This window comes from Podarcis filfolensis (genome assembly GCF_964270895.1).
Source record: "Podarcis filfolensis genome assembly, chromosome: 4".
Classification (NCBI taxonomy): domain Eukaryota; kingdom Metazoa; phylum Chordata; class Lepidosauria; order Squamata; family Lacertidae; genus Podarcis; species Podarcis filfolensis.
In genome coordinates, this window is record NC_139607.1 from 67,081,464 (window position 1) to 67,101,450 (window position 19,987).

General features: G+C 39.7%; 1 protein-coding gene across 15 annotated transcripts in view; it reads right to left on the minus strand.

Moving 5' to 3' along the window:
* The window catches only part of PHLDB2 (pleckstrin homology like domain family B member 2), a 76,783-nt gene that overhangs the window by 5,063 nt on the left and 51,733 nt on the right, over positions 1 to 19,987 (minus strand). For 5 of the 15 annotated variants that reach the window (XM_083611463.1, XM_083611467.1, XM_083611465.1 and 2 more), the window contains 9 exons: positions 19,058 to 19,213; positions 18,248 to 18,358; positions 16,949 to 17,038; positions 10,650 to 10,784; positions 10,217 to 10,316; positions 4,568 to 4,775; positions 4,058 to 4,148; positions 2,341 to 2,487; positions 1,241 to 1,460 (listed from right to left, as the gene is read on the minus strand). In XM_083611463.1, coding sequence (XP_083467589.1) covers positions 1,241 to 1,460; positions 2,341 to 2,487; positions 4,058 to 4,148; positions 4,568 to 4,775; positions 10,217 to 10,316; positions 10,650 to 10,784; positions 16,949 to 17,038; positions 18,248 to 18,358; positions 19,058 to 19,213 — 1,258 coding nt within the window. Of the gene's footprint in view, positions 1 to 1,240; positions 1,461 to 2,340; positions 2,488 to 4,057; positions 4,149 to 4,567; positions 4,776 to 5,475; positions 5,512 to 10,216; positions 10,317 to 10,649; positions 10,785 to 13,026; positions 13,201 to 14,955; positions 15,091 to 16,948; positions 17,039 to 18,247; positions 18,359 to 19,057; positions 19,214 to 19,987 lie in introns of all 15 variants that reach the window. The other 10 variants (XM_083611462.1, XM_083611471.1, XM_083611469.1 and 7 more) reach the window with 5 other exon arrangements.

Here is a 19,987-nt window from a genome sequence, read left to right on the forward strand (position 1 = left end):
TCTCATCTTCTGCCCTGGTTGGCATAAGCAGTTGGGCTGTGGCTGTGGTGCTAGCTGTGCCACTCCATAAAGCCCAGCCACAGGTTAGGATTATGCATACATTCCTTCTTCGTATGCAGGTGTCCATCGACTCACATCCAGTGGAGCTGTGGGCACGCTATTAGCCATCAGCATAGTATCAGCAAGAAGCAATTGTAGGTATTTGGCATCGCAAAAGCTTCTTTATTTACAGCAGATCAAAACAACAAACATGGCTGAGTGTGAGCAGCAGCTTCACACATGTCTTCTCTGTCCGAAAGCAGAGAACAAAGAAAGTACAGAAGCAGATAGAACGGAAATACAGTGTCTGAATTCTGTTCCCACACTCCTATCACTATGGAATGTAAACAGTGGATCGCGAGATCCAACAGCAATGAGAGAATGAAATTACTAACAAGGATTGTAGTCTATATGTGGTGGAGACAGCAACCCAAATCATTACAGTCGTACCTCGGAAGTTGAACACCTTGCAACTTGAACGTTTTGACTCCCGAACGCCGCAAACCCAGAAGTGAGTGTTCTGGTTTTCGAACGTTCTTTGGAACCCAAACGTCCGATGCGGGTTCCGCGGGTTCCAGTTGGCTGCAGGAGCTTCCTGCAGCCAATCCTTGGTTTCCGAATGTTTTTGAAGTCGAACAAACTTCTGGAACGGATTCTGTTCGACTTCTGAGGTACAACTGTTTTACCAAGAGTTAAGTCCCACTGGTGAAAGTTCCAAACAAATAGGATGACTCAGTTTGCTAAGAAGAGATTTACCTGCATGTCTTTATTTGAGTCATGTGACTAGAAGCATCAGAGCATTAGGAAGCTCCGTGAGTTATTACAAGATAAAATGTACAGTGGTGCCTCGCTAGACGAAATTAATTCGTTCCGCGAGTCTTTTTGTCTTGCGATGTTTTTCGTCTTGCGAAGCACGGTCAGTCGCAACTGCACCTCTTCAAGTGGTTTTAAGAAAACGGAAACAAATTCGCAAGACGTTTTCGTCTTGCGAAGCAAGCCCATAGGGAAAATCGTCTTGCGAAGCAACTCAAAAAACGAAAAACTCTTTCGTCTTGCGAGTTTTTCGTCTTCCGAGGCATTCGTCTTGCGAGGTACCACTGTAAACGGGTAAGATTAGGCAAGCAACAAGTAACTTAAATTACAAGTAGCAGCACTGATGTAACTTAATAGACAAACCATAGGAAGGCTCCATACAACTTACCTGCATAATAAGAAAATGTTCTCTTGTTCCTATCAAACACAAACCATCGCTTCTTCCAGGTTTTAATTTTCCCTCCCATCTTAATAAGAAAACCTCGGCAGGTCTTCTCTGTGAGTGAGACATGGTAACAGGTCTCTATATTGTGTCCTGCTGTCTCTATGTGGCTGCGTAGATCAAAATCTTCCTTTCTGACAGGTAAATAACGAGTCAAAGGGCGAGACTAATGGGAACAGCAAAAAATAAAAATCAATCTTTTTCCTTTCTCCGCTTATATTTAAAATATATTCATGTGCATTCAACACCTGAAATAAAGTACCCAATCTGAAACTTAGGCTTTTTATTGCACACTTACACACAGAGTGCTTAGTCACAACCTTAAAAACCAAATGTCGACAGCCCTCATGATATACAATCTCAGTCTTAATTATCTGACAAAGGCATCAATTTCATACATTACATTTTGAAGGTGTACATACCCCTCACATATTTTAAGTGCACGCGTAAATATGTGAAGTTGAAATAGATAAATGTGTGTTTTCTCAACCTTTAGGTGGAAGTGTGAAAGAGTTATAAACCCCACCACTGAGTGCCATAGTACTGAAGAGAACTGGAAGGGAGGAGAGAGTGGCTGCTTTTTACAAAAGAGTAAGGAAACATCTGACCACAGATCTCTGTCACTTTGTCTAGTTTGGTATTCAGTATTTACCCTGGGAGATAAAGGAATGACAGGTAGCACAGTGACCTCTGCTGGCTATATATTACCAGCAGCCTAGTTTTAAGCTGACTGCATCTGTCTCATTCTAGAAGAAGCCTTTGAAGGCTTAATATCATTTCAAAGTCTGGGTGCTTACACCCTCTTTCCTGCTCTTGAGGTGGCTGATCCAGGGGAGAGGGAAAAACACAACCAGAGTGGGTGGCCCTCACAGCAGTCACTCATAACCCAATTGCTTTCACAGGCCTAAAAAAAGTTGGCACAGCCCCTGCTTTATCTCTTGGGACTCAAAGCCCTTCACAAGTGAGAATCCATAGCGTCTTGCAATTGGGCTTCCCTCCCATCTCTTTAATATTTGTCTTCCCATTCAGTGCCTGCATTTTCTTACCTGTGACCTTTGCTTTTCACGTATCTTAACTTCTTTTTCAATTAGTTTTTGTCGTTGGCTAGTTTCTTCTTGCAGTCTTTTTTCAAGCTGTTCCCTGCGACGCTTTTCTTCTTCCAGCGCTCTTTTTTTAGCTTCCATTTCTCGTTCCTAAAATCCGCCCCGTACAACATTGTATTATAAATGTGTTGTTGTAAAAAAACAAAACAAAAAAAACCCCAACCCTATTAAATACACATTAAGCTCAAACACATTCCCTACCAATTCATTCATCGGTGTGCCAGTTCTACAGTATTGTACTGCCTGATGGCAAATCGTAACTAAACTCTTATTCTAATGACACAAACATGGCCTTTACACATATATATTATTACTACCCACCCACCTTGTGTCTGAGTCTAAGATGTGCCCATAAAAATGAGACTATGAAATAGTGCCGGAACCGAACATAAATATAAATGATGAGGCCTTGGCACAAAATGAAAAGTAAATATTTTTTGCCTCAGTGTCAAGGTTTTTACTTTTTAATTATTTCAGTTAACACCTGTGTATAGAGGTTTGCAAATGACAACATGTGGCATATTCTCAATCACTCAGCTATAATAAACAGAGGCTGATGAAAACATCTACTGCCCACAGTGGCTACATTCATTATGCTAAGGATAGAATTTTTCTTTTGCTCATGTGCAAGGTCAACCTTATTGAAAAGTGGGTTCATGGTTCAGTCATAGAGCTTACATATTATGGTACTTAGTTAAAAACTCAGTAAAAGCATTTCATCCATGAAAGGCTTCTGCTTCAAGCTCTACACAAAAATCTGTCAGAGCCCTGTTCCCAATGCTAAAAAGAGAGACATGAACCGACTGTATAAAGTGGCTCCGAAAACAACACATCTACTAGTCAAAGGGCAAAGCTGGTGTCTATTTAAGCTAAGCTGCAAGGTTAATCATTTTCAGAACTCCAAATATAGGCGGAAATCCTACAAAAGAACTGGAGGTACATATGAACATATGTACTTCAGGGGATTTCATATAAAGATTCAATGTTTAGATGTGATGAGGTAACACATCTAAATGTTGAATCTGTATTTCTTTGAATTTCCTTGAAGAAGGACCCGTAGGATGCAATAATCTCTTTTTTGTCTAACCCCTTATTTTTTAATCCTACTTCCAGTTCCTCTTAGAACAAGCAAGGGTGCAATTGAGTCAGAGGCAGCTCAATACATTTTGATATTCCCTGGTCGCAATGTCCTATTTCATGCTGCTAGGACTTCTTGGGGTGCATATCTTAGACAATGTCCTGCTTTATTACTGGCCCTAATACCTGTTTTGTTCCTCTAGGCCAGGCTTCCTCAACCTCGGACCTCCAGATGTTTTGAGACTACAATTCCCATCATCCCTGACCACTGGTCCTGCTAGCTAGGAATCATGGGAGTTGTAGGCAAAAAACATCTGGAGGGCTGAGGTTAAGGAAGCCTGCTCTGGGATAACCCTGAATTTAGAGCACAGAATCTCTTTCCTTTACTGCGTATTTCTTAGGCAGAACCACCAAATATTTTTATATTTGTGGCGAGTGGATAAAATTGTAATTTTAAAAGGGACTGAAGTAGGAGCAAAGAAATAACTCAAAACAAATTCTGCAAAAACGGAACCCTTTCAAACCCCTGCTGGAGATACAAAGTCAATTTGTACTATAACAATGTTTGCTAATGTTAGATTACCCTGGATTCAAGTAATCGAGTCTTTTCAGCATGAGCTTGTTTCAAAAGTCTTTCCATTTCTTCTATTCTTGCAACATTTGAAGTACTGGCACTAGTAAAGGAGAGAGAAAAGAGAGTCTGACTTTCAGAAAACAGTTCCGTATTAGAGATGTAATTCCAGTCTTTTTGTTGATAAGTTTGGATACAAGATCTGGGTATGCTCTGGTTACCTTAACATGTGCAGAGAACTAGGCACAAACTCAGCGCAAACAATATATATTAAGATTGTGAATTTCCCTGTAGCAAAACTACAGGGAGAAGTGCAACTTCTGCTCTGTCAATGAAACTATCTATGCATGTACATGCCTGAAAAATACTGTTCTGTATGACCCTCTGCAATCCACTAAATGTGGACTAAGGGTGCCTTTAGAAATAATGTTAGGATGCTGGCTGGATAAGCCCTTAAACTGCATATTTTTTTAAAAAAACAATATTTTTAAAGTGTCAAATTTACTGGAAAAAATTATTTACCTGGAGATATTATCTGGGGAGCAGGCAGAAATGCTGGTCTCCATACTGTCAGAACTGTCTAAGCTTAGAGTATCAAAGGCATGGTCCTTGAAATTATGATCAGGATAATGGAAGGCGTTCAGATACACATTTGATTCAGAAGCAGTTCTGCTGTAGAACTGGGGAGATTTCTGGATTTGATCTTCACAGATATGTTGGTTGTTATAACCTAGAATGAGAAGCAGAAAAATATGAGTTAATTTTCCTACTTTTTATATTTTTTAAAATTCTTTTTTTAAAAAAGAGAAGCATTTTGAACACTGCTGTATTCTAACCGTGATCAAAGCACTGCAAATGTTCCTTACTACCATCTTTCTTAGTAAAACAGCAGCTAATTGGATTATGTATCTGACATATTTCTGATCAGTATTCTAGTATATGTCTTTTGTCGGTCCTTGTCTCTTTTTGTAAAATGAGATTTCAGATTACAGGGTTGGCCATCTGGCCAGCGTCTAATGATATCTGCAACATTGTTTTCTAGAAAAAGGTGTGCAAGCAGATGAACACTGTGTTTAAGTGGCTGGAACTGGCTGAAAAATGATTTATTGGTTGGCTGCATATATATCTTATTGGTCCTTATTCTGATGGGATCTGATAATTTTAGCTTTTGTTTTGCTGAGTTCCTCTTTTTGTATTTTTTTTTATTGTTGTAAGCAGCCTTGGATAGGTCTGGAATGGTGACCTAGAAATATTTTATAAGAAATAAATAAATCACATTGGAATAGTTTGTAACACACATAAGTTTATATAAAGCCAATACCAGTATGACATGTAACTTAAAGGCAAGCATTAATGCGCAAGAACCTTTTATTGTTAGAACACTGGAGAAAATTAGGAGGATATAATTTACAACAATGGATAAAAATTACCTTTAATACTTGCACTTTTGGAATGATTAATTGCTCCTTAAATTTTTTGTAAGAGAGAGAGAAGAAAAGAGAAATTACTATCATTTTGCCATTTAGGGAATTTGGGTTAAAAAATCCAGATGAGAGCATTTAAAAGCACTTAAGCACTGACTGCTTTTAGCTAGCAAATCAGTTGCATTCTTACTTTAATTCCTCTGAGGATCAATTTAAATTAGTTTGCCATATGACAGCTCTGGACACTTTCAAAACACAAACTAAAGCATGTGATTTGTTCTCACTATGAAAAAATAAGGTAAAATTATTCCTTCCTTAATTATTGCCGAAGAACAAATGCAACTCTTAAGACCACGCACCATCGTTATTTAGGTACTAGAGTTACAGATGAGTTACAGATTCTTATTGGCAAACCTTAGAACTCTACATTCTTTTTTCTTCCCATACAGAAGAATACATACAACTTAATTTTTTTCTCCTCAGTGCCTACATTCCTAAATAACTGAATTAAACTCTGGGTTCAGTAGAAAGGGAAGACATTAGAAGGAATTGTGAGTCCTGAGTCGGTGAGCACTGAGGCTCACTGTTGTCGCAGCATGCCAACACTAACCACCATTTTGGAAAAAGGCACACACACACACACACACACACACATCCTTTAAAAACCATTGCACATGCCATAGCCATAATTTTCACATTTTAAAGGCTCTGAGATATGGTCTGGTGCTGAAAAGAGTGTATCCCATCAGCTCCTATAGCATGGGTAGGCAAACTAAGGCCCAGGGGATGGATCCAGCCCACTCGCCTTCTAAATCTGGCCTGCAGACAGTCTGGGAATCAGCATGTTTTTACATGAGTAGAATGTGTCCTTTTATTTAAAATACACCTCTGGGTTATTTGTGGGGCATAGGAATTCATTCTTTTTTCTCTCTGTTCAAAATATAGTCCAGCCCCTCACAAGGTCTGAGGGACAGTGGACCGGCCCCATGCTGAAAAACTTTGCTGACCCCTGTCCTATAGACTCATGTTGAGTGTTGTGCATGGAAAGGCCCTCCTGGCAGCCCATTATGAACTGAAGGAGAAAAATGAGGGTTGTGCTACAGGGACTAAACAAGAAAAAGCAGATAGAAAGATTGAGTAGTAGGAGAGATAATGTAATGAAGTGGATCTGGGGAAAATAAATTTTGGAGGGGAAAATGCATCTGGAGCTTGCGAGGAAGTGACGCCATTATCTTGTTTGTAGCATCTGGCATTTAAAGATATACATCTTTTCCCTATTTGGCTATTCCCTATGAATTCAGCCAATCCCTTTAAAAAAGCTATGTGATGTAGTGACCATTACATACATGGTGATCGCAAATTCAATATATTAATTTTGCGTTGGTGAAAAAGTAATACATATGTGTAACACTATTTGGTGCAATCAGCTGAACTGGCTTTTCTGTTTGTCTCAGCAAACATTCAAAGTCTTGAGCGCAGGAGGGAAGAGTTATTCATAACACGTAGCATCGCAGCACTGCAGCACGTGTTTGGTCGGGGGTGGGCATGTCTGGGATGGGAGGAATTATTTTGGAGGTTTGTTCCACCTCCAACAGCATTTAGCTGTTTAGGAGTGCTGCAGACACTTAAGCACCAAGGATACTCTACTAAATCTGAAGTTATTAATCCAGAGGAAAACTACAGCATTCAGTTTAGTTTAGCTTTAATCCAGGAAGACATGCAAGACTACATCTGATAGAAAAGCAAACTGGGTTAAAGGTTTTTAGAGGTAAACAGGAAAAAAAAAAGATTACTAGAAGTACACAGAAAAGAAACAAAAATAAATTTTAAAAAGCAATGCCAGTTATTTAAATGATATTATAATAACTTTTTTGAATGCAGTCTATGTTGCAATCACAATTATTCATCTCAAAGGTTTTGTTTTTTTTAATAAGGAACACAGTCAAGTAAACATAAATCCTTCAAAATACCCCCTTTTTATTATTTTGGATCAGTGTTATACAGACCAGTCTACTTCTCCTATGTGCTGCAAACACAAATAATTTGTCACATCTTTCTGAAGTTGCCAACCCAGAAAACATGGAGATGTCCAACTTTATTGTCAATGTTTTGTCCCATTGCTGCTTCTTTATTATGCTCGATAATCTTTTTGCATCCTTCAGCACAGAAGGGCAGAAAAGACTCGTGTGTTACAGGAAAGCAGGATGCTGCACAATTTTGTGGGTTAGCACATTTTCTAAAACTGGATGGCGTGGCTGTACTGCCAAGTGTGTAAACAGAATCTTGAATCTGTGTATTCTCTTATTTATTTTCATGCAAATCCTCTGTTGCTGACATATGAACCAGATTGACTCTGAAGAAACATCAGGTTTATATGTCAGCAGCAGAGGAATTGCATGAAAATAAATATTTGAGACTAGACAATACAGAAGGAATCAGACGGTTAACCTTTATTGTGTTTCATTTCAAGTTTCATTTGCAAATCCAAGCTGGCAGCAGCAGCCGTGGCCAAAGTTTATTTTCAAACATTCATTCTTTAAAGCCCTCTTCGGGTGTTTCCCAGCATGAGATTGTATTTTATAATGGGGATCGTGGAGCCATGCTGTCTCCATTGTCTCATCCCCTGCCATTGACATGTTAGGGGATTGACTGCAATGGGGAAACTTGCTGAAAATGCAGTTAAGCTCTCTCTGTGATGTGGATCCCTGACTCCACAGGGTTCTAGATCATGCAAGTCTTCACACATGCAGCAGACTTCTCCATTGCAGACATTTCCCCATCACATAGATAGGCAGACAAAATGGTAGAAGCCAGGCTGCTTGCACATGAATGTAGCCTGAAGGGAGCTACAAAAATCACCGCAACCACCAGAAAAAAATTAAAGGAACTTTAGAATTTCCACATTTGCTGGTTCTGAATGACTTGATGGTGTCCCTTTTTTCAGTGACAACCACAAAAGCAAACACATAAAGCCACACAAAGAACATTACTCATACCTTTTCTGCCTTTTCCTGATTTAAATAAGACATAACAAATAAAAAAGTGTTACGCTATAGACATTTAAAAGCAGGATAAAATAATTAGATAGGCTAAAAAGAGCTATAAGCACAGAATGCAGACATGGGAAAGATAAGCTGGCTAATTATGTCTCGGGGCACAATTTTATTTAGTACAATTTATTCTGGGCTACAGTCCTATTTGAACTTAATTTCAAATAAATGCACATGTGCATCAGTTATAAGTCCCTAAGAAATAATTTAAAAGTTACCTAGCTCTCTTGCGAGACCACATCACAATCTAAAAGTCTGAATTATTTTTAATAATTTTAAGCATCAGTTTTTCGGTTGCAATCCTACAGGCATTTCCCAGGAATAAATTCCATGTTTAGGATTACGCTTCTTGATTACTACTGCAGATGTGAAAAGCCCAACTCACCTTGCCTTAGTCCACAGACAAAAAGGCAGCTGCAGAAAAAAAGGCTTCTAAGGTTATGAGGTCCCATTTGCCTTTATGTAGTTCTCTTTAGGTCCCTTTAATGTGCATTAGCATAGTAGTAATGCTGCAATCATCTGAATGGTTGCAGAAGATTCACAGCTAAGAAACAGGTTTTCTCCATTAATGGTTTAGTTCAGGGATGGGGAAACAGCGGCTCCAGTTGCTATTGGAATACAGCTGCCATCGTCCCTGACCATTGGTTCTGCCAGCTGAGGCTGATGGGAGTTGGAGTCTAAGATCATCTGGGTTAGTCCAAATATTAATTAGTCACCAACTCATAAAACTTTGCTTAGCCAATAGTTTCTGTAGTAAGTAATTAATGTCAAATGAAGACTCATTAAGACTCAACACAAGTACTGCAGTAGTTATCTTAAGCATTAAGAAAGAAGAAGATACTATAGTCGTACCTTGGTTTTCAAACAGCTTAGTTCTCAAACGTTTTGGCTCCCAAACGCTGCAATCAGAAGCCACGCTTTGGTTTCCAAACGTTTTGGCAGTCGAACGGACTTCCGGAACGGATTCCGTTCGACTTCCAAGGTACGACTGTACAGGCATTTTGGAGCGTCTAATGGACCAGTCATAATGAAGGAAAAGGTATTTAAGGTCCAAGCTGTCACTTTAAATTGCTTTATATTATGCAATATAAATGCATTATATAATGTGCACATTGTAGTGCACAGGGACTGGATATGCACAAATCTTCCCACACAATAGACTGAACAAACACATCTTAGGTAAGAGCATCAGGCTCTGGAAGGCTGGTACGCTCAAGGACCAGTCAGAATAACATTCAGGATAAAGAACCATGATGTTTCACAGGATTATCCGTTTTCTAAACAGGGTGCCCAGCTTTTAATCAGTCTAAAGCTATAATTCTATGCACAGCGCAATCCTAAGCATATTCAAGTCCTACTGTATTCAAAGGGGCTTCCTTCTGAGCAGACACAAACAAGGTTGCACTGGGAAAGATATTGCCCACTTGTTGAGAGTATTATGCACACACTTATGCAAGAACAGAGTGGTTTGTGTATAAAATAATTCAAATAGAATCATGCCATTTCCCATTTTGGTGTGTAATCAATAATTATATTAAGAAAACTTAATTAATCTAAGACTCAAAAAAACATTGCAGCTGAATGAATGCATTTTCCACTTATCAAATTACAAAGAAAATCTGATTAGTGTGAAATGGGATTTCCTTTTCAATGGCATTGTGTTGCAGTGTGTGAGGATAATTTTTGAGCAGCCTTACCTTTATGCATCCTCCTTGGTTCAGACTCTTTGGTCATAGTTCCCAAACAATGAGGAAGTACGCTGCCACAGCTGTTGCTTTGTCCAAGTGGAGGATGACCCTGCATAAAACAATAGTGATTAGTATTCACAAATATCAGCCATCCATGCTGTCCAATGGTGGCTTTGCCTTAGCTGAAAACTGTTTCTGCTCATTTCAGTCAGCACACCAAGTCACGCTGCAGTACAATCAAAAGAATCTGGGCTGCTCAATCTCAATTTAAGACAAAGAGATTAATGGAAGAAATAACAAAGAAGTAAAACAGGAATAAAGTAAAAGGAATCACAGACTACACAACGGGATGCAAAAATTAAAGCAAATTGAGAAATTACATTCCTGCTTGTCTTTGATGAACTAAATACTTGTGTTCCTAGATATTATAATCTATAATCACCTTAACACTCCTTCCAAGAGTAGAACTGCTGAAATGGGGAGACACGGATGGAGCTGGTTTCTTGCGTGGCAAAGTATCACTCATGTATGGGCCTTCTTTATGCTGCTTCTTCCTCTCTTCCAGATTTCGGAAGTGCTTAAAAATATGAAATTGCAGTGTGATCATATGGGAGCCTGCCGGCTGTAAATGTTGGCGTTAAACAAGGTGCATTTCACAAACAAACCTAAATGCTGTTTGAAAACACAGCCCAAAACAGGACAAGGAAAAGCCAGTAGGGGAGAGTTTCTCTGTTTAAAAATTCTTAAGTGCATAGGAATTACAGCACACACACAAACCAAAAAGAGAAATGTTATACAGTTTCACAGATTTAAACTAAGAGTGCCTTAAAAAAAATTCAAGGGTGATTTAATATAATTAAATTACAAGGAAGATTCCCTGGATTCAATGAAACTTAAGGAGATTTTGAATCATTTGGGATAGTATTCAGGCATCCAAGAGAACATGCAAGGGCAGAAACTAAGGAGTAGGAAGGGGCCATGTGCACTACTCCTGCCCTAACATCAACCTTCATGCATTGAGATGAAAACTCTGTAGGGGGATTCTAAGTGTGTTTGACGGAGTGCTTAGACTCTTCCCTGTGATTGGGAGCCCTGCACAATCAAGGCTCCCAGCTGTGTATAGGATTCTATGTTCAGATGAAGGCACTTAGAATAGTCCATCAGATATTCCTGCTCATGATGGAACAGTAGAGGCAGACAGGACAAGCATGTACAGCCTCATTCTCATGGCCACCCCAAGTTGGCCACTGTGGGAACAGGATGCTGGACTAGATAGGCCATTGACCTGATCCTGCAGCCTCTTTTTATGTTCTTATGCAGAGTTTGTGCCCTCTTGTGTTCTGAATAGGACACTGGATACAAATCTTACTGATTGTGAATCAGCTGTCCCATTTTAGGATGGTTAAAAATCACCAAAAGTTACTGTGACATTTTCACTAAAGTAAAAAGATTAAGCACATTGGACATGAAACAATGCTACAGAAATGATACATAATGCCAACTACTGTTTGAACAAAAGGACAAAGTTATTTGGTCTAATTGTGGCATTGTGAGTTGATTCATAGTAGGGTTTTTTTAAAAAAAATACACAGCTTTATACAGGCCAACAGGCTTCCTTAAAACAAATCTGATTTAATCCCACAAAGGGAGGTCTGCCTGCAGCCTTATACACCTTTAGGTGCCAGGTGAAAACACTCCTCTTCAACCAGGCCTTTGGCTGACTATATCCTATATCCTTTTAAATATGTTTGCGGGAAAGTGAGGGGGGATGTAGTGATTGTTTTGTTGTTGTTGTTACTGTTTTTATTATGTATTTTGTGTTTCTATATTGTATTTTTATGCTGTGAACTGCCCAGAGATCTATGGATCAAGGGCGGTATACAAATTTCATAAATAAGAAAACTTCGATGTTACAGGTTCCGTCTCCTATATTATGTGTTTCATCCGAACAATGCTCCACTCATGAAAGAAGGTTCCACTTGTAGAAAGGCTCTCTGCGTCCACAGAATTCTTCCATGAGCAGAGTGCTAGGTTTGGATCCAACTAATTGTCCTGCAGTTTCAGTTTAGTATGATCTCAAACTAGCTACTACTACTTTTTAGAAGCTTAAGCCATACATGGTACTGAAAGAAAATAAGCAACTCCTGTTCTATTAAAATAAATGTTTTAAACTTGATCTATCACTGGTATTCCGACTGTTGTAAACTATTGATTGCAAATGCCTCTCTCAGTTGAGATTTCTGAAGCAACAGCTGTAGTATTTCTACTTGCCATAAATACAAGACCAAGTTGTTGAATAAAACATTTCACTGTTAATATATTTTTCTGTGCGGCTCTCATTAACAGAAAATATCAGCTGGCAAACATCAGGAAGATGCAGATAACTTTTAAAAAACCTTATACAGATATTCAAATAACGACTGATGTCCACAGAAGCAAGGACAGATTGTAAGTGGATCTCTCCCCCCTTAGGTACTGAACTCTGCTAGTTTGACCTAGAAACTGTGAGATGAACACCGTGACAGAGCTCAGGGCACTATGCACGTGTAAAAAAAGGCTGCGGGGGGCGCTGTGCATGCAAAGTCCTTTAGAAAATGTTAGAATTCCACCAATCAACTGTAATGGAAAGGGAATGTGGTGTTGAATTCAGCCGACACCCCCCCCCCCCGGCGCACCCTCCTCACTCCCTTCCAACACCTGATTGGTTGGCAGGATTTTATGACTGCCTGTTTTGCATGCACTCCCTCAGACTGAAGCACAAAAGTCCGTGCAAAAATAATTACATGGTTATCAAGGCAGTCAGCCTTCAGGCAGGTTACCTGTGACTGCCTTCGGTGTTTCTTAGCTGGAAGAGGTGGTGGTGTGTCGGGCAAAGGAAAAGGCTCTACATTTGCAGCCCTGACCTCAGACCATTGGGCTGGTGAAAGTTGTGCAAGAGGGCGAGGAGAAAGGGAGTGAGGAAACACAAATCCAGAACAGAGAGGCGATCTTAGCTTTATAGGAAAGAGAGAAATTACGTTCAGAGGCTTCTAAACAGGATGACACACAAGCTGACAGCAATACACACACAGAGAGAAGCATTTTATGGTAGTACAAAGCAGCCTGTTCCAACCCTGTGTCCCCAGATGTTGGACTACAACTCTCAACATCCTTGACCACTAGCCATGCTGCCTGGGTATGATGTTGGATGTAGTTCAACAACATCTGGGGAATCTGGGCTTGCTTCAACAACATCTGGACTTGCTTCATCAGCCTACGTGATGAGAAGCATGAGGTGCAACCCACAGGTGATAACAGGCAGGTGCAGAGAAAGCAGGCAAGCGGCATTTTCTGTCGAAGGAGTTTACTTAAGGGCTTGCGGCATTCTACTGGGTGAAAGCAGATCTGGGGCCATCCAAACCAAAGCAATAAAATGTATGAATGCTGATGGTGAAATGAAAAACACATGTTTTTACAGATTTAACTGCTTTTGTGGCTGAAGTGTTTAGATTAAAATTAGATATACCAGGCTCAATTCCTGCAGCTAATGTACATTATGTATGTATTATTTATGGCAGCAGTTAAATATTTCTGGATATGGAATTACTTCTTTTCATAGCTAAAAAGGTGCTTCTCCCCCACCCCTCACACAGTCACAGGAAACAGCTGGGAAAGCAACCAGGGAACAGTGTGAAGAAAATAGCATCTTGGGATATACTTAAATTTGTATAAATTAATGGGACATAAAGAGCGTAAAACGTTCTACACTCACAATGTTAAATTCCACCAAGTGATGCTTGAGTGAACTCCACAATTTAGTAAAACCAAATTTATGTGGTTTAAACATCATTCCACAGAAGTCATACCCAAGTACTTGGTCTGTTGTCCGAATGTCATATGATTTTCAGCTTTCTAAAAGGCTGACTCTACAATGTCAATGTACCTTTTCAGGGTTTGATGTATCAATTACTCAGTTTGGGCAGTGCTGCAGAAAAGGGGTGGGGTTCGTTGCAAAACGTTGGCACAGGTTTGGAGGAGGAGAAACCAAATTTTGGGGATCCATAATTAATATACCTCCTTTTCTAAAGCTTGTCCCTTATTTCAGCCTGGTATACCTCTGAAACATCCTTTCCCCTTACTGAAGAGAAAGTAATTAGTTAACTGGGCCTTATCTGAATGTGAATCTGAATCTTCCTGACATTGCTGTTATCCCTGGAAACTAAGGTTTGTGTGTGTGGTTTCACGGTGTTGTGTGCTTCATGGAAGGCCACCTGCAAATGAACACTGTACAGTTGTACCTTGGTTTTCGAACAGCTTAGTTCTCGAACGTTTTAGCTCCTGAACGCCACAAACCCAGAAGTGACTGTTCTGGTTTGCGAACTATTTTTGGAAGCCGAACGTCTGATGGGGCTTCTGTGGCTTCTGATTGGCTGCAGGTGCTTCCTGCAGCCAATATGAAGCCACACTTTGGTTTCCAAATGCTTTTGAAGTCAAACGGACTTCCAGAACAGATTCCGTTCAGCTTCCAAGGTACGACTGTATAGAGCTCCTGGTTCAGTTGCAGTATTCTTCCCAAGGTGTGGAGATGTTTAGATGGCCCCAAGTCTTAATCCTGAGTTTTCTCCCTGAAACAGACTCTAGGTATAAAACTAAATTTAGCTTTCTTTTAAATTGGATATATGCAGTTTTACCAATGACCTGCAAAAACCAAGGGAACAGAACGTTGCAAGCAAAATGCATACAAACGGGAAATGTCTCTCAGAACAAACCTCTTTATTTTGTGTCTGGCTCATCAGGCCAGCTGTGGAAGGAACAGCCTCAGCAGCCGTGGGGGCTTGAGTGGAAGGGGATATATTCGTGGAATTGCCATACGGCTCACTAATGTCATTTACACTCACATAACCCTAAAGGGAGGAATTCAGAAGTTAAACATAAGAAGAAGCACAAGCTAAACGGCATGCAAGAGTATTAAGGTTTCCAGTGTGCTGTGAAAGTTAGTTTAGAGTGATCCAGCCAATTTCTGTGGTATTACAAAAACGTTTCATTAAAATATTTTTTAAAAATCATCAAAATTACAAGCACTGAAAATCTGAATGCTTTAATTTACTGTAAACAAAATTGTTGTTATATCTGAAGTGGTTTTCATAATGAGGTAAAGGTAAAGGTAAAGGTACCCCTGCCCGTACGGGCCAGTCGTGTCCGACTCTAGGGTTGTGTGCCCATCTCACTTAAGAGGCCGGGGGCCAGCGCTGTCCGGAGACACTTCCGGGTCATGTGGCCAGTGTGACGAAGCTGCTCTGGCGAGCTGGCACCAGCGCAGCACACGGAAACGCTGTTTACCTTCCCGCTATAAAGCGGTACCTATTTATCTACTTGCACTTAGGGGTGCTTTCAAACTGCTAGGTGGGCAGCAGCTGGGACCGAAAGACGGGAGTTCACCCTGCCGCGGGGATTCGAACCGCCGACCATGCGATCAGCAAGCCCTAGGCGCTGAGGTTTTACCCACAGCGCCACCCGCGTCCCTTTCATAATGAGGTAGAACCATTATAACTTAATACGTTTGGTTCAATACGTTTAAATGTAAAAATACTGCTAGATTTTCCAAGGTAGCTCCCACTATTGCCCCTCACGTGGCTATTTCATGTACCACAGATTACAATGTGGTAGCTTTATGATCTACAACCATGGGAGGGCAGTTCTTCAACAGAAGATGTTTTTGAAAAATTGGCTCCCAGCACAGTTTACAAACTATCGGTGTGCCGGAGGATTGGGGGGGGGGGAGAGAGAGAGAAAAATAAAAATTCCAAAGGAATGGTAAAAATCATTTAAGAGCATGAATCTCTGGCAAAGGGAGGCTGCCTTTATTCCAGTGCATTTCAGTGAGTTACTATATTGCAATTAGATGCAGGTTTTTGTTGGTCCTAAGCAACACCCTCCTTGCAAATGTCACTTTTTTTGGTTAATATCAAAATAGATTACTGACATGTTAAGGTCATCAGAGTAGCTGCAATTCTCTGTTAAAAGTATAAATAAGTCTAGGATTTCATTAGCAGCAGCAGTAGCAAAAGCAGCAGAAGGGTTTTAGGCAAAAGCAAGCTGCAGGAGGATATACTGGAAGAGAATGTGCTTTCTAAAAATCCTAACTGAATTTAGTCCCTGAAAAGTACTCTTGCAAGAACACTGCCAGAATTGTTCCTATAGTCTAGAAATGAATGATTGATTTGGGGCGAAATACTCTGGAACAGATGGAAATATCTGGACATTTTAACTCTGGTTTTGAGGAACTATATTTTGGAAGGTATTAGAATGGCTTCAGAAAAACACTTAATACATCTGTAGGACTTAGTTTTCATTTTTTTAAATTTTGCATGAAGGGTGAGACCACCATGTTTGCATGTGCACACTGGAAGGAGTCATTTTGGTAATTATCTTCAACACAGGAATACCACGCCACCATAAAGTAGACACAAGGACATGTGCTTATATGGAAGCTGGGAAAAGCACAATAGATGCATATTTACAGACATACACAAAAAAACCCCAAACCTGACAAAAAGGGATACAATTATGTCAAATTTTATATAAATCCTGCATGGCTAAGCTATCTTTAAAAACGTATATGCAAACCATTTACACACAAAGGAGACTGGACCACACGTCATTTCACACTGAATATTATAAAATGTGCAGCTCTAAATCACCATCTAATACAGAGAACAGTAACTGCTTTCTCTCTCCTTCTCCCAAGTTTCACATTTTTACCTCTTTTAGACTGCTGGGACTTAGGGGGAAGCCTTTTCCTCCCGATAGTGAAGAGTATTTCTTTTCTAGATTACAAAGGTTCTCCTTCTCCTGTTAGCAGACATAAGTTATATTTCAGATACAAATGTTGGCAGTCACTTCTATGACAGAACACACACAGAGGATCACAAACAGTCTCAGGCTTTGTTTGTACACTTCAGAAATAACAAAACTAGACTAAAAAAATTAACGAAGTGATGAACAAATGTTTCTGGGTGATACTCAAGTAGGTCATGGAGAGACCCAGTGAAATTAATGGACCCAATTTTGTCATCTTCATTAATTTTAATAGGATTACTCAGAATAGGATTAGCTTTGACTGCAACCCAATGTCTTAAATAACTGAAGCCGTTCATTTCAATGGGTCTACACTTGAGTATACTCACATTGGATATCAGCCTCTGTTTGGAATTGTTCACAAGTAAATTGCATTGTATCTCTGTTCATTCCTTTCAACCCCCCCCCCCCCCAATCATCAAATCATATCCCAGTATACAGTTATCTTGCCATGTGTTTAGGGTAGCTTGACAAGCATCTTGGTTTTTGGCATGTGTTGACCAGTATTTCTTATGGCAAGCACATAAAATATGGATGGATAACATGCACATGTGTGTTGTGTTTATGCGCCTGGAATCCTGAGTGGGCCATGTGCAAGGGCTTGTGAAATCACCTGTACAAACAGGGATGACACCCACAACAGAATGGCATCAGTTCCGTTTAGTAAACATTCTGCAAAATGACAGCACAGTTTAGAGCAATTGTCAAGAAAATCTTCCGATAATTGTAGCTGTACAATGATGTTGCTAGATTCAGGTAGGTAGCCATGTTGGTTTGACACAGTCGAAATAAAAAATTAAAAAACACCTTAGAGACAACTAAGTTAATTCTGGGTATAAACTTTCATGTGCATGCACACTTCTTCAAGATACACTGAAACAGAAGTCACCAGTCCCTTATATATAGTGGGAGGGTGGGGTGGGGTTTTTCTCAGAAGGGTAGTAGGAGATGGGTGATTGACTCAGTGGGTATGGTAAACCTGTTGATGACTATTAACGACTGCAATTAGTCCTGCAGGAAAAAGCAAGGGATAGTATGCAGATGAACAACAATAGCTTTAGCGTGTGTAATGAGACAAGAATCCAATATTTCTATTCAGACCAGGTCTCACCATAGTTTTCAGTTTAGTAGTACAGTAAGTTGTAATTCAGCAACTTCTCTTTCAATAATGTTGCTGTCTTTGAATCAAGGAAAAGTGCTTACCCTCTGCAACATCATTAGGAGGTTATTCTTCTCTTTCACAAAATGATCTTGTTCTCTTTGCGCCTGCTGGACAATATGATTGGCTTGTTTTTTGAGGGCAGAAATTTTTTCCTATGGCAAAGATGGCACCAAAACATAGTCAATATGAGCTTGGGAGTATAATGTACGTATGCACTACTGATCAGGAAGACACTCCCAGGAAGGAAACTAAAGACACTTCTGCACCAGTAACTCTTGGCTGTAGTTCTTGTTGTTGCGTATATTTCATACAACGACCATTTTCACAAACAATATATAGAAATGTTAACTTGCAGTGTAGATTACAACATTAGCTGGTGCAGATGTACTCAATCAAGAAACACAAATGAAAGCACTTGAGGATGGATGCCAGCTTTAATTGCAGAATCTAAATTAATCTGAGCTGAAAACTAGTGGAAACCTTTACTTTTTCCTGAACTGGAACAACCCAAAGCAAATCAGATCACCTTGTGGTAGGGTTGCCATATTTCAAAAAGTAAAGACTGCATGAATTTCCCAGTATTCAGGCCTTAAAGGAAGCAGTTTCACAAGAATGTAAGCCTCCGTAAATGTGTTTAGGATTGCTCTGTAAACATGAACTTGTTCAGCCACATTTTGTGAATCTTCACTGTCCTATGAATAGTATTTACATTTTTCAACATGAATTTGAACATAAATCCATTACTGAATTACTGAATTGGCCAGTAATTGGCCAGAACAACATCTCACGAAATGGAACCAAGCCACAAAAAAGCAATGATATTACCTACTTTATTTTTAAAGCAATTTTACCTTTCTACTGACAATGTTGCGTTGATATTCAGCCACCTCACGCAGGAGCTGCTGTGTTAAGTTCTCCTTCTCCTCATCTAACCTGCTCTCATTTTCAAGCTGCTGAAACTCCAGATCTTCAAAGTGTTTGCTTTCTACCTCCAGCAGGTCAGCATCCTTTAACAACAAAAGTCAGTGTATATATATATTTTTAAAAGTTGTATATCATAAGCAAAAGTAGGCATGCAGCACCATCCCAAACAAAAATAAGGCTCAGGAAGTTCAAGTTATTGTGCAGAAGATCACACTCTAAGACCTTTAAAAAAGAAGACAAAAAACAGCTATTTATGACATTTACATTGTTTTTTGAACTGTTGCCTGGATGTTAAAAAGGATCATGTACACCCTCAAATTCGCAATATTGAATAGCAGATCAATCTGAGTGTCCCCCTGAGTGTAATGATCTTTTGGTCACAGTTCAGCTCAACCAAAAGATGATCTAGCACTATGCAGATGTAAGGATAAAAAGTTAAGAAGCAAGGAAAGGGACACCCAACAGGCTTGACCTCACTTCCCTCTTACCTCATTCTCCAGGGATGCTAGTTCTGTGCCTCTTGATGACCAAGTTTAAGATGGATGAAAAGCAGATGAATGGAAAGATAGTATGCAGCTCTCCCCCACATACCCTTCCACCACTGTAACCTCCAAAAGCTACATTAGCATTAAAAAGTGAAGTGAAATTTATACAGAATTCCACCTAATGTGGAATTCGTGTCTTAAGTATGAACTGGGAAATTCAGGAGATGCTGTTTAAAACTCTGGTCTCCCTTAGTTCAAGAAAGCAGCTTCAATAATAAAAAGGGGAAACAGATCTAAATGGAATATTGGGAAAGAAATCTTGTTTTGGTCTATGGATGGTCATCACCAAGTGTCTTATAATGGTGAGCCAAA